Source organism: Hyaena hyaena, unplaced genomic scaffold, assembly GCF_003009895.1.
Source record: "Hyaena hyaena isolate Hyena2069 unplaced genomic scaffold, ASM300989v1 scaffold_144, whole genome shotgun sequence".
Taxonomy (NCBI): Eukaryota; Metazoa; Chordata; class Mammalia; order Carnivora; family Hyaenidae; genus Hyaena; species Hyaena hyaena.
The window spans coordinates 2,571,221-2,584,652 of NW_024080776.1; the positions used below are offsets into that span (position 1 = coordinate 2,571,221).

Sequence of the window (13,432 nt, forward strand, 5' to 3'; positions counted from 1 at the left end):
AGCTCGAGCTGCCCCTGATTCCAAATACAGCACTATTCCCTCTGCTTTCCTGACTATAACCCAAGAGCTCATTCCCATGGGCAGACATTGCAGACGGCAGGATGAAAGGAGAAAGAGCTCAGGATGTGAAGTCCTGAGGCCTGGGTTCTAGTTTCAGCTCTACAATCCGGGTGCTTCCAGCCCCTGAGACTGGCCCCTCCCAGGATCCAAGCATCAAATCCAGCAGCAAGCACTCTGGGCTGCTCTCCCATTCACCTCTCCTTGTCCCATGCTTGTGTCCTCACTTCTCCCTCATTTATATCTGGTGCTCTGTGTCCTGTCCTCTGTATACCTACTTCTTCCCAAAGACAGCTAGAGGCCCTGATCTACCTGGCTCAGAGCTGGCTCTCCCACTGGCAGAGCAGCCCATAATTGTCCCATGGACAATGCTCTGTACTTTGGATGAGGCCAAAGACCTGGACCATGGTCTGTCTGGTTCTGACCATTGAGTGGTTCAGAAGCATGTGTCTTGGTACTGCCCTCTCACCCCCCAAAATAAAAACAACACCTTGTAGGGCCTCTAGACCTTCATACCCCTCTCTTGGTTTTCAGTTTTGTTTTGTTCTTGTTTTTTTGCCAATTGGCTTCTGAATAGCCCCAATGGAGGGGTTCTATGGCTGGCACCGTGTAGCCACCATTCCATACAGAGTCCTAGCCTCTGTCAAGCTGCCTATCACTTGACTAGCTTTATCCTCTTGGCTCCACAATAGTGACCTGACCAACAGAGTTTCAGATCTTTTCACTCCTCATGGCTTCCCAGCTAACTGAGCCTACTCGCTGGAGCCTCCAATCTGCATCATCTCGACCTGCTGACCTGCCTATGGCCCCCAGCAAAGAACTTCATTAAGGCCAAGAATTTATTCCTCCATAAGCCCTTAATTTATTACTGCACTGATTGGGACTCTGAATGCTCCAAGGTCAGGAAAAGTCGCACTCAATCGTAGACACCAACCTTCCCTTCAGCAGTTTTTCCTGCTGTCTACTCTGGGGGGAGGGAGGGAACAGAAATGCTTCTTGGAGAAATGCTTCTCCTTTTTGGAGGGACCCAAGGAGGTCTCCTCCTTCTTATTCTCTCTTTCACAGCTGGTCCCCACCCTATCCTCTTCAGAGCACCCAGAAATTTCAACCAGGTAGACAGCACAGATGGCAGAGGAGAAGTGGAGCAGCAATTGCCTGGGTGACATCCGGGTCTGTTGAATTCTAGGTGACCCTTCCCTACAATTTCTGAGCATGACTGGCCAAGCCCTGTCTGCCAGACTGACTCAGAATCCTCCTAAGACTGTCTGCCTGCTTTTCCAAAAGCTCACCTAAATAGGCCCGGAGGGAATTCCAGACCATTTGTGAGTGTATGTGCATGCACCTGCATGGTTTAGTCTGAATGTGCATTAACTGTATATGTATACATGGAGGCATCTATTTGTATATACATTTATCCCTGTGTGTCCATGCATGTGCAGTGAGCATTATGCGTGCATGTGTGTACTCACTTCCTTATGGAAGTCTCATCTGACCTATCCATTTCTTGACCTCTTATTTGCACTAACATTTTCCTCTGCCCAATCTTGGCTACTCACTCCCATGGGCACACCCTGGAACCTGCCAACACCAAGAACTGCCCTATCTCTGAAATCACTAATTCAGATATCCTACTCTAATCATCATCTCTTATCTTTCCATGTGGCATGCTTGACTACACCTGATACACCTTTCCTTGCCGTACAGGGACCCAGCTACTTTTTCCATACCCGTCAGGCTCCCTGCTATCTTCTCTTTCCTCAGTATCCCGCTGAGATCTCATAGTTCATCTTGGCAACCACTGTCTAGACAGTATCTTCAACAACTCCTTTGTTCCTTTCATCACACTTCTTGGGAAAGTCTCCACCCTGGATGAATCTAAATGTCTGCTCTCAGCATCCTTATAGACAGGCAGCTGAGCTCTGCTAAAGAGAAGTCCTACAACTGAACAGAGTGATTCCACTAGGAATTAATGCCATCAACTTAGACAGGACTCTCAGCACTGCCTAGAAATCCTATTATACTTCTCAAGTTGGCTCACACTTCTTTTCTATTAAAACTACAGCAATCCTTCTGACTTTCTACAAACCTTCCCAGTCCTGTTATTAGTTATCAGCAAATGACTCATCTACAACATAGAGAAAAAGAAAAGCCATCAAATGGGAACTACTTCAACTTGCCAGCAAACCTGCAAACCTTCTGCATCTACTGCCCCATCTTCCTCCCCTTCGCAATGCAAGGGGATCTTTTCTCCTGTAGAGAGCCAATTTCTATTCCATCTTTTTCTCTATCCCATCTCCTCTCAACATCTCTCACTGCTGTATTTTCAAACTTTCCTTCTCTAATAGTGCCTACAAACAAACACACATCTCCCATCTTAAAACATGCCACCTGCCTCAACCCCACACTTGCCTCCTCACAGTTCTTGTCCTTTCTCTCTCCTTCAAAGCCACATTTCTGAAAAGGTTAAAATTTCTCTGTCATCTCATTTACTCCCCAATTCACTCCAATTTGGCTCCTGTCCCTCTTACACCACCAAGCGTTTTCACCAAGGACACCAAGGTCCTTGTGTCTCAGTCTGGTGCCTGTATTTCAGTCTTTCTGTTATGTGGCTCTCTGCGAGATGACCAGTCCCCTTGTCCGGAAAATTTCTTTCTGTGGTTTCTATGGCACCACACTCTCCTGCTCTACCTCTTCTCTACCACTCTTTACTCTCTCCTTTTTACCCTGTTTACTCTCCTTACCACAGAGAGTCAGGCGAAACTAAATTTAAGTTCTACCTCTGCCACGTCGTGGGACACTGAGCAAGTTTCATCAACACTACATGCCTATTTTCTCAACCTTAAATGTGAAAAATAGAGATATGCAAATAACAGATAATCATTTCAACAATTAGTATAAAAATTAATGAACTGTTTTGTATTTAAGTGTGTAATTGACACTTACAATACATCTCAATTCAAATGTTAAATCTTCATCAGAAATACTAGATCTGTATTCAGATTTTAAACAGTTAATTAACACTTGAAAACATAAATTCACCAACCCAGGTTGTTCTAAATATACTTAAAAGTGCTTCAAGAAAGTGTGTTTACATTTAAGTTAATGAAACTGAAATAAAATGAAACATGTGGCAACTATACTGGACAACACAGGTCTAACATACAAGATGCAATCAATAAACAAGAACTTTTATCCCTACTATCGGTGACCACTTCTTTATGTTTGACTCTTCCTCCTCTATCTATCAAGTGTAGGTATTTCTCAGTGCTCATTCTTGGCTCTCTTCTCTTCTCATTCTGTACACTCTATTCCCATGTCTTCAATGATCATTCATATACCAATAGTTCCCCTGAATCTGTACCTCTTAGCCAGATCTTATCCCTGAATCCCAGATCTTTATTTCAACTACCTCCTCAACAGCTTCAGAAGAATGTTTGAAAAGCATCTAAACTCTGCATGTCCCAATTCATCTTCTAATCGGCAAACTTCTCCTTCTTCCATGACCTCAGTACATTCATTTCAATTCACCCAGTTGCTCAAACCATAAACCTTAGAGTCACTGTGGTTTCCTCCTCCATCATCAACCCTCACAGCCAATCCATCACCGTTTCCTGTCTACTGTATAGTCAGTTCTGCTATAATACTGGTTTTGATGAAAGAGCAAATTCATTCCAATGCAGTCAACATATTAGGAAACAGTTAAGCAAAATGCAAAATTTGTCTTTGTTTATGTGTGATTTTTGTCCATAAGCAATATAGATAAACACAGGAAAATGTACTCAGCTATAGAGAGCTGTCTAAGAATATACAAAATACACACATACTTACACTTCAAATGATAGTAGCTTCCTAGATTGCCATATGTATTATATGCCACATCTGTCTGCCTACAACTTTCCAACCAATTCCAGAGAACTCTCTTTCCACCACTTCATAATAACTCCCAAGCTGCAACCTTTATCATGCCCATTTCCAAGCAAACCTCAGGGTTTTTTCAAAGTAGAGAACGATATTTATTGTAGTATTTACATATTTCTTAACCATTTAACATGTGTAAAATTATGTTACCATTTTTATTAGATTCCTATCTTTTTTATATGTCACTGATGAAGTTTTTGAGTATTGTGCTCCTAACCCCATTTTCACTGCAATTTTTTATTACAACTTTTCATAGCACGGTGATTTTTAAGAAGGTCTATGCTGCATTATAGCAGAACTGACTGTATCATGTAACACTCTAAAATCAATCCATTTCTGTACATTTCCACTGCTATCAGTTTAATCCCAATAACTATTATCTTTTACCTGGACTATATAGCAATGGTCTAATTCTGTGGTTCTCAACCAGGGGACAGTGCCTCTTCACTCCCACCCTTGTCTAGGCCACTGGAAATGTATGTGTACATGGTGGGGAGGGAGTATTTTTGGTAGTCACAATAACTTGGAGAGAGGCATTACTAGCATTCAGTGAACAGGGGGAACAGAGATGCTACAAGTTCAGCAATGTTGCCCATACAGTGATTTGCCATCCCAACATGCCAGCTATAACCCCATTAAGAGAAATCAGTACTGATCCTCCCATATCAACTCTTAGCTCTCTCTACAGTGTAGCCAGAAAGAGCTTTTTCAAAATGTGAATCTGATGATAACTTTCTTATGTTTAGTGCCCTTTAATAGTTTCTCATTACCCTAAGGGTCAAAATCTAAAGTGTGACCTACAAGCTTCTGCCTCCCCCTCCAATTTCATCCTGTACAACTCTCCTTTCTTTCCCATATTCACTATGCTCCAGGGATGTCATTCATTCAACAAATAATGACTCAACATCTACTGTGTACCAGGAACTATTCAAAGTGATGAGGATAGGGGCACCTGGGTGGCTCAGTCAGTTAAGCATCCGACTCTTGACTTCAGCTCAGGTCATGATCACACAGTTTGTGGGTTCAAGCCTTGTGTTGGGCACTGTGCTGATAGCATGGAGCCTGCTTGGGATTCTCTCTCTGACCCATCCAGATTGTACGTACTCTCTCTCTCAAAATAAATAAATAAACATTAAAAAAAGAAAAAAACCCAAAGTGGTGAGGACAGAACAGTGAACAGAGGACACAAAAATTCTCCACTCTCCTGGCACTTACATTCTAGTCCCATAAAACTGCCAGGCTTCTCCTTATCTCAGGGCCTTGCCACATGCTTAGCTAATTCCTCCTCATCCTTCAGATCTCAGCTGAGACACCCTTTCTCAGGAAACCATTCTCTGACCCTGACCCTGTAAATCAGGGCCCCCTATCAAAAGCCATGACTCAGGGCTTACAATACAATTAGAATTATTTAATATCCATCTTTTCTATTATATCTCTAGGCCTGGTACAGCACCTAGAACACAGAGGGCACTCAAGAATATGTATTTACTAATGAAGATAGGTATGTTTATATATACATATGCATGTGTCTTCATGCTTCATGAATACATATGTATAAGCATATTATTCATACCTGTGTATACTGCCATATATTTCTGAAGATGACTATGTGAATATATATACACCCATATGTATGAATGGAAACATACGTACAATTTAGGGTATGCCTACTTGGGTATATTCATTCACATGAGTAAACAGGTGTATGTTTATGCATGTGTATGTGTGTATGCATGTGTGCGTGTGTGCGTGTGTGTGTGTGTGTGTGTGTGTGTGTATTCTTCTGGCTCCTCAGTGACAGCTCTGACCTCCTGGAGGGAGCTGGGAGCAGGGCCCCAAGTCTTCTCTAAGCTGACAGTTCAATAAGAGTATAAGATCATTCAATGACACTCCAAATGTCAGCAAACATTGGCTTGCTCCTCTCAGCTACAGGGGAAGTAGGTGGAGGCGGGAGATGTGGAAACTTGGCTGCTGAAAAACTGTTCTTTCCTGATGCAATGCACATCATTTCTGGACAAGAGAGGCCTTAGGTATGGGGATGTGAATTCAGTCCCAGTCCACTCAATGGGCAAGTCTTGGTGTCCAAGACTGCCCCTACTTTTTCCATGGGCAAAGTTCTGCTAGTGGAGTTGAGCAGGGGAGGAGAAGAAAGGAAAGTGGGGAGGAAAGAGTAAGATCAAGGACAGGAGAGGGCCCTGTAGACAGCCAGGCCTGGGTCACACAGGGGTAAAGGAGGCACAGAATAATACATTGCATAATACCCATGCAACCCTGGCAATGACCTCTCTGGCTTGCTTGCTCTTATTGTTACTCTTTTTAAGGAAGCAGGAATCTTTGTGTGGCCTGTACTAAGTCATGTAGTATAAAGGTCAGACCTGCAGACCTCCAGGGCCCTGAAGCCTCTCTGTCTTGAATGGCTGCTGACAAGGACTGGCCCAGAGTTTGTAATTAAGTCATCTTTCCTGCTGGGTCCTGAGGCACAGGTGGAACATGATGTGGCTAGAAGGCCAAGAAGAGGTTAGACCCCTCTAATGCCACTCTCCTCATGCCACTCTTGTTTTTCCTAGACATGCTCAGTTGACTCAGCAAGAGGCAATCACAAGGCCAACTAGGAACAGAGTCTCCAGTTTCCGCTTGTACCCATTTCCCCCTCTATGGCTCAGCACAGTCTGGAAGAGAACCAAGCTGAACAGGCTCAGGACAGCCTGCCTCCAATGCCAGCAGCATCAAGGTAGCCTTGAGTGGCAATGTTAACACACGGGTCAGCTGTTTTCCTGCCTCTCTGCCAAGGAACCTGGAGGCAGGGAGCTATCCAGATACCAAAAACTCTAGTGAACTTCACAGAGCGATTGTTCATGGTCAGCGCCTGCCTCGCCTGGCCAGGCCTTCACATTGCATTTGCTGAGGCCAGCAAACAGCCTCAGATGCACTCTGACAGCTGGCATGCTGTCCTCAGGAGTGCAGGCCTAGCCACACCTTCATGCATAGCCCCGCCAAGCCCTGCATGAGAGGGCCTTGGTGGAGCTAGCTCTCAAAGATCAGTCAGCCACCCATCAACTATTCACTGAGCACATACTCTATACCTAGCCCTGACCTGGCCACCGCAGACACAGAGCGGAGCTGGCCTCAGTCTCTGTGCTCCAGATAGAAATGTCTACAAGGAGGGGCGCCTAGGTGGCTTAGTCGGTTAAGCGTCCGACTTTCACTTAGGTCATGATCTCGCGGTTTGTGGGTTCAGGCCCCGCGTCGGGCTCTGTGCTGACTGCCAGTTCGGAGCCTGGAGCCTGTTTCAGTCTGTGACTCCCTCTCTCTCTCTGACCCTCCCCTGCTCACACTGTCTCTCTCTCTCTCTCCTAGAAATAAATAAAAACATTTAAAAAAAAAAAAAAAAGAAATGTCTACAAGGAAACATATGTGGACTCAGTTCCAACACTCAAAGATCACAGATGTCCAAAGGGTCGAGGAGTCTCAAGATAAGAGACTGACTGCTGAGCTTCCCCAAAGAGGTGACACCTGAACTGTGTCTTCAGGAAGAGGGAATATGCCCAATGAAGATAAATGGGGGACACTTCAGAAAGAGGTAAGGCCACAGGCCAAGACCTGAAGGTAGGACAGAGCCTGGTCCCCCAACCAAAGAGGGAAGTTAGTAAGTAGCTGCTGCTCAGGTCCAAGGGAGAGGAGCTGGAGAGGTGGGTAAGGGTCAAAGTACAAACAAGCTAAGGACCAGGTGTAAAGGACCCGAGTACCAGGGGACAACAAAGGGATTCACAATGTTGCCACAAAGAATGGCTGCCCTGAGACCTACGGAACTAAGTCAAAGGTCACTCTCTTCTACTATTTCCACATGCTCACTTAGCTCAAGCCCATACACACACCAAAAGAATGCTGTTCCTCTTGCCTGGAAAGTCTTCTCTCCTTTTCACACCCATATTCCACCTTCCTTTAATGCCCAGTTCAGGACCCAAATCCTCACAATACCTAGTTTTACCCTTCACTGACCTCCCTCTTCTCTAAGGACCCCTGGGAGCCACTACTCTGATCTCTGGTGTGTTCTCTTTTCTCTGATATCCTGGGAGTCACTAAGCTAACCAGCAGCATGGGGTCGCTCAGGTTGCTCCAGGGCTGTTACCCTTACATCAGAAGGATTTATGGGTGTGAGTCTCCCTAGTGGACTGGGCCTCCTGGAGAAAGGATGCCAACAGAGCAGAGATCTTGCGAGTCTATTCCTATACTTTCTTTCTTCTGCTTACCTAGGAAGCATAGCACACACTAGGGAAGTACAGTTTTCTGGGTAATTCATTTTCTGCTAGGCCCCAGCTTCATAGCTGCACAAGGTCCCTCCCAGCCACAGCCCTAGCACCCACTCCCCAGGTACTTGGTGCTGCATTAGAGTCAGTCTCCTTCCTCAAATTCAAAGGGAGTTGGACTCTAGTTTGCACAGTCATTCTCACATGACCAAGGCTCTGCTGGGGCTATGCAGGATCAAAGTCAGCCTGAGCTAACTCTACCTCCCACCACAGAGAAACCAGGGCCACTCAGCAGGGTCAGAGACCACACTCATGACCACATCAAAAAAGTAAACTTTGCCAGAGGCTCAGCTAGAACCACATCTCTCCTAAGGGAAATGCAGCTCAGCTCAGTGATTCAGTTCTGAACAAGAATCTGGAAAATTTCCTTCACTGGGACTTCTCTGCATATCTGGATGATACCACATAGGGCAGTATCATACTCTGCCCCTCGGCCTGGTCCCCAAGCAGCTCCCCACTCCCAGAAAGGACCACAACCTTACAGTGCATATTAACTAGGGAAGAGGAAGGAGGGATGTCGAGAAAAGAGCAGAACAAAAAGAAAAGGAAAACGATGACAACAAAAAGAGAACAAAGATGAGTAAAGAAAATAAGGGGGGACAGGATCTGACGTAAAGGAAACCCAGAGGAAGCAGCCAACTGGGGCTCAGACACAGTACCTTTTTCAGATTAATCCACTGCTTGAAGTAATCCGCCACTGGCAAGCCCAGGTACTGGCACTGACCCGGGAGCCTACAAGAAAGGGAAAAGAAAACAAGTTGGGCACACCCATGTCCCAGGTATGGAGTCTGAATCTAGGAAATGCAAATAGACCTCAGAAGGCTATCCCATTAGCCACGGGTCCCACCCTACCCAAGAAAGGCTCCCCACCTTAGCACCCTGGACACTGGGCTCCCGATCTAAATGTGAGAACATGGAGACGCTATTCAAAATATAAGCAGCTCCTATTTTCTGATGGCCTACAATATGCTAAGGATCTTAGAGTTTCACATGATTCTTCAGAACGATGTTATGAGGTAGGTATTGTTGCCTACATTTTACAGATGAGAAAATGAGATTCAGAGGGGTTACCTAAGGTCCTAAAGGTAAAAAACTGACAGTGCCAAGAAAGGAACCCAGGTCTGTCTCACCCCAATGGACCAGTTTCTAGCTGTTTTGCTACAGCAGAGACGCAGGGATATAAGACAGGAGGAGAGAGAAAAGGAACATGTGGGACTATTTGGGCAGGGGCTTCAGTTCACCCTTAAGTCTCTAGCAATAGGCTTTCTGCAGATAGAGAAGAAACCATGCAAAAGGACAAGAGGCCAGAATTTAAACCAAGAGCCTGTTCTTATTTTTTCTTTAAATTGTAATTTATAAATGGTCTTTCCCTCTAGATATGATGTTGTACCCACATAAATCCATTCAACCAAACATTTATTGATGTTTAATAATAAACAGGCACTCAGAGCTCAAAAAGTTAAGACTTAGCCCCTGTCTATAAGGGGCTCACAATTTGTTCAATGGAATGGACAATAAAAGAAATAGACTAAACAGCCTTAAGTTGGAGCACTGGGGTACATGAAAAGATGGAGGAAGATACCAAAAATATTAGCTGGAAAGATCATAGAACTTTCTTACTAAGCTTGGCCATAGGCAATAGAAAGTCTCTGAAGAGTTGTGATTTACAAAGATTTTTCTGGGGACCACAACAATACACTAAAAAAGCTGGGCAGTAACTCAGAGACTAGACAATAGCTATAAAGATAATGAGCAAGGAACAGATAGAAGAGATGTAAAGGAGGCCTTGGCAACCAAGTGGGATGCAAGGCCCAATGAGAAGTGGTAGAGCCCAATTCAAAGGTTGGTGGCATGGCTAGTTTCATTCTACTCAGAGTCAGACACAAAGAAAGAGGCAGGGGCATAGAGAGGATATGTGACACCCAGAGCAGACTGGTATTTAGTCATTTTTATTACTGTTTTAAAATTCTCTGCCCAAATCACAGTGGACCGCTTACTACTTCACCTCTAAATACCACTGGAAGGAGGCACAAGTTGGAGAATACAGTTTTGAATACATGCATGGCACATGGTAAGCACTCAAAATCTGCTGAGTTCAAAGTGTTTAGGAGACATGTGGCCGTGGGATGATATTAGAAGGGGCAGCTGGATATCCACTTTGAGGAGAGGTCTGGACTGGAGATATAAATTGCTGAATCATTAATGTAATTTAAATGAAATTAAAGCCATGAGAGTGGATCAAGCAGGGAAGAGTACGGTGGGAGATGGCCCAAGCTAATGTCTCGTATGTGCCACTGAGCTAAAATGAAACCAGGTCGTTCCTACAAGACAACTGTCACACATATGGAACCCACTACATGCAGCAGCCAGCTCTAATTTTAGACTCCTTCAATTCTAAAAATGTTTTACGTTTGTTTATTTTTGAGAGAGAGAGAGAAAGAGAGAATGAGAGAGAGTGAGAGGATGAGCTGGGGAGAGGCAAAGAGAGAGGGAGACACAGAATCCAAAGCAGGCTCCAGGCTCTGAGCTGTCAGCACACAGCCCGAGGCAGAGCCTGAACTCATGAACCGTGAGATCACGACCTGGGATGCTTAACTGACTGAGCCACCCAGGCACCCTGGACTCATTCAATTCTAGAACATCCTTCTTTGATACTAAACTAAAATCTGTCTCTGTAACTTCTACCCATGAGTCTTTAGAAACTTAGAGAATGAGACTTCCATCTCTTCTTTACAGAATACTCCCAGGAACTGAGGGCCCAGGAAGCTTCCCCCAGAGGTCCCTTACACAATTGCACAGGAGATAATGTGCCATGAGTCAGGACTCACACAACCTGCCCTCATTTCTAGAGGGCAGGGTCCCTGGACCTTTTTCAGGGTATCAGATACCCACAGTTACACATACTCTTTTGATCTGACTTTACATCAACCTGTGGTCAACCTAAACAACCTAGATGCACACTTCCCCTTTCTAACATATATACAACTGATTTTTGAGCTTAAATTACATTAGTGTCAAATGCCACAAAGTGTTCAAGCAAGATGACAGCTGAGAAAAACCCAATGAATTTGGTATCCATGGATTAGTGGGGACAGAAGGCAGCATGCAATGTGTTAAACAGTGAGTAGGAGATAAGAAAGTGGAGACCACAGTATAAATTCCTTTTGTGAGAAAGTCTGGCAGTAAGAATCCAGTTAAGATGACTTTCCTCCCCCCCCAGAAAGTTCCAGAGCATTCCAGTCTTCCCTCCATTACTCCATTATTAGACAGACACTGAGAGGACACTGATCCCCATGTTTCAGGCAATATAGTAAGGATTTCCTTTTCTAAGACCTGGGATATTTTACCTCAAGAGGAGGTTCTTCTCAAATATGCAGGTGGTGCAGGGACATTAACTATAACCAGTCAATTTCCTGGAATGGAAATTCTGGCTGAGGCCAAGATGATTAGGGAGTATCCAGGTAGCATGTTCCAGGTGGGAACCAAGGACCAAGAATATAAGGATACTAGGCGAGCTTTCTGAAGGATGAAAGATAGCCTTAGGAGCTAAAATGTGGTTGCCTAAGGAGAACGGTATTGTTTGGATAACTTTCTTATTTCCTTCAAGTTTTCCTTCATGTTCTTATCCTTGTTATTTGTGAAAATGCTTGCTGAGCTCAGCTGTTTTTGAAAAATCACATTAAAGCCTGTGAGTGAAGGGGGCAACCAGAAGCAGCAGAATCTGCAAAGGAACAGGTCAAGGGGACTGGTCAGGAAAAAGCAAGAAACCTGGGCCACCTATCATATTCTCCCTTAGCCATTCCCAGCATCCCGATTCTTTCAGATGACGTGGATCTTATTGGCTGTGGCTAGCCCTGGTGGCAGGGGTGGGGTGGGAAGGAGGCTCCCTTTTCAGCAACATTTCAAAGGTAGACATTTTTACCCCAGTAGAAAGGGTCTAGCACAATAGGATCTTGCCTGATCCTCTTGGAGGAGGACCCATATACCAGAGGGGTTGCATCTAAGACAGACCAGACTGGCAGACTGGATAGTCAGCTGCAGATATGGCTCAGCAGCAACCCTGAGTGCTGTGTGTACCCATGGCTGACTGAAGCAGAGAAGAATGGGACTGTAATTCTCACTCAGGCTCTAGTCACTTGCAGATACACATGCAGTTTGCAGACTCACAGGCATTCAGGTTGTTGCACCCTCCAGTCTGTGGGTGGTCCTAGCCCTATGACTCCAAGACATGAGAACTAGAAATGTAGCAGGGTCCAGGAACATCTTCACAGAGCCACAGAGCCAAATGCCAGAACTTGAAATTCCAGATGCCTCACGTGAAGACAGCTACACATTTCTAAGACAGAACCCTACCCAGCTTAGAGAGCACCAAGAGAAACCCTGTGAGAAAGGTAGGTCAGAGTAATAGCCATTCCTACATAAAATAGGAAACTGATGTCCAGAGAAGAAAAGGATTTGCTCAATCTCACAAGCCAAAGGGAGAGCTAGAAATGGGATCTCAGCCGTCTGCACAAGGCATCAGTCATGCACATGCTCTCAAGAGTTCTTTATAGTCCCTGGGAAGGCACGGTTTGGGACTTTAGAGAGGCAAGTAGCATGGTGGTTATTGCTCAAGGTCACAACTGGGTCAAAGGTTCTTAGGAGCCTAAGGCTAGGTTCAGTGGGTACCAGTGGGTACATGGTTCCACTAATTTGGAAAGTAAAAGGGCAAAAGTCCCCCTGGCACAAAGGGTCTCAACACTGAGTTCCCACCAGCTATTGATCCCAGGAAAAGAGCCACTGGCAGTGGGCCCTGGACTAGCCTGCGGGCATGAACGTGCAGGCAGGTTTATGGTGCCCAGGTCTCCATGCAGCTGGGATCACTGGGCACAGAACTCCTCAACTGCCCAAACATCATCTGGCCATGCTTATTACTGTTGCCCAATGAAATTTTATGCACCGAGTCCACAGGTGTGATTTCCCCTTCTTTATGAGGGTCGGAATGACATCACTGATGGCCAATAGAAAAGAGCCAATTATGTCCAGGCCATAAAAAGGAATGAGATTTTTTTCAATCAAATCGAAACTTCCTTTGGCTTCACGAATGTAAGGGGCCCCCTTTAAGGAAGGGCCCCCCAGCCCTGCCAGGGCTCTAAACTGAGGGATATAAT

The 13,432-nt window shown here is 45.0% G+C and overlaps 1 protein-coding gene across 7 annotated transcripts in view; it reads right to left on the bottom strand.

The window, feature by feature from the left end:
* ERI3 (ERI1 exoribonuclease family member 3) overlaps window positions 1-13,432 on the bottom strand; it is a 129,371-nt gene that overhangs the window by 52,990 nt on the left and 62,949 nt on the right. For all 7 annotated transcript variants that reach the window (XM_039238646.1, XM_039238650.1, XM_039238648.1 and 4 more), the window contains one exon: window positions 8,942-9,014. In XM_039238646.1, coding sequence (XP_039094577.1) covers window positions 8,942-9,014 — 73 coding nt within the window. The remainder of the gene's footprint in view (window positions 1-8,941; window positions 9,015-13,432) is intronic.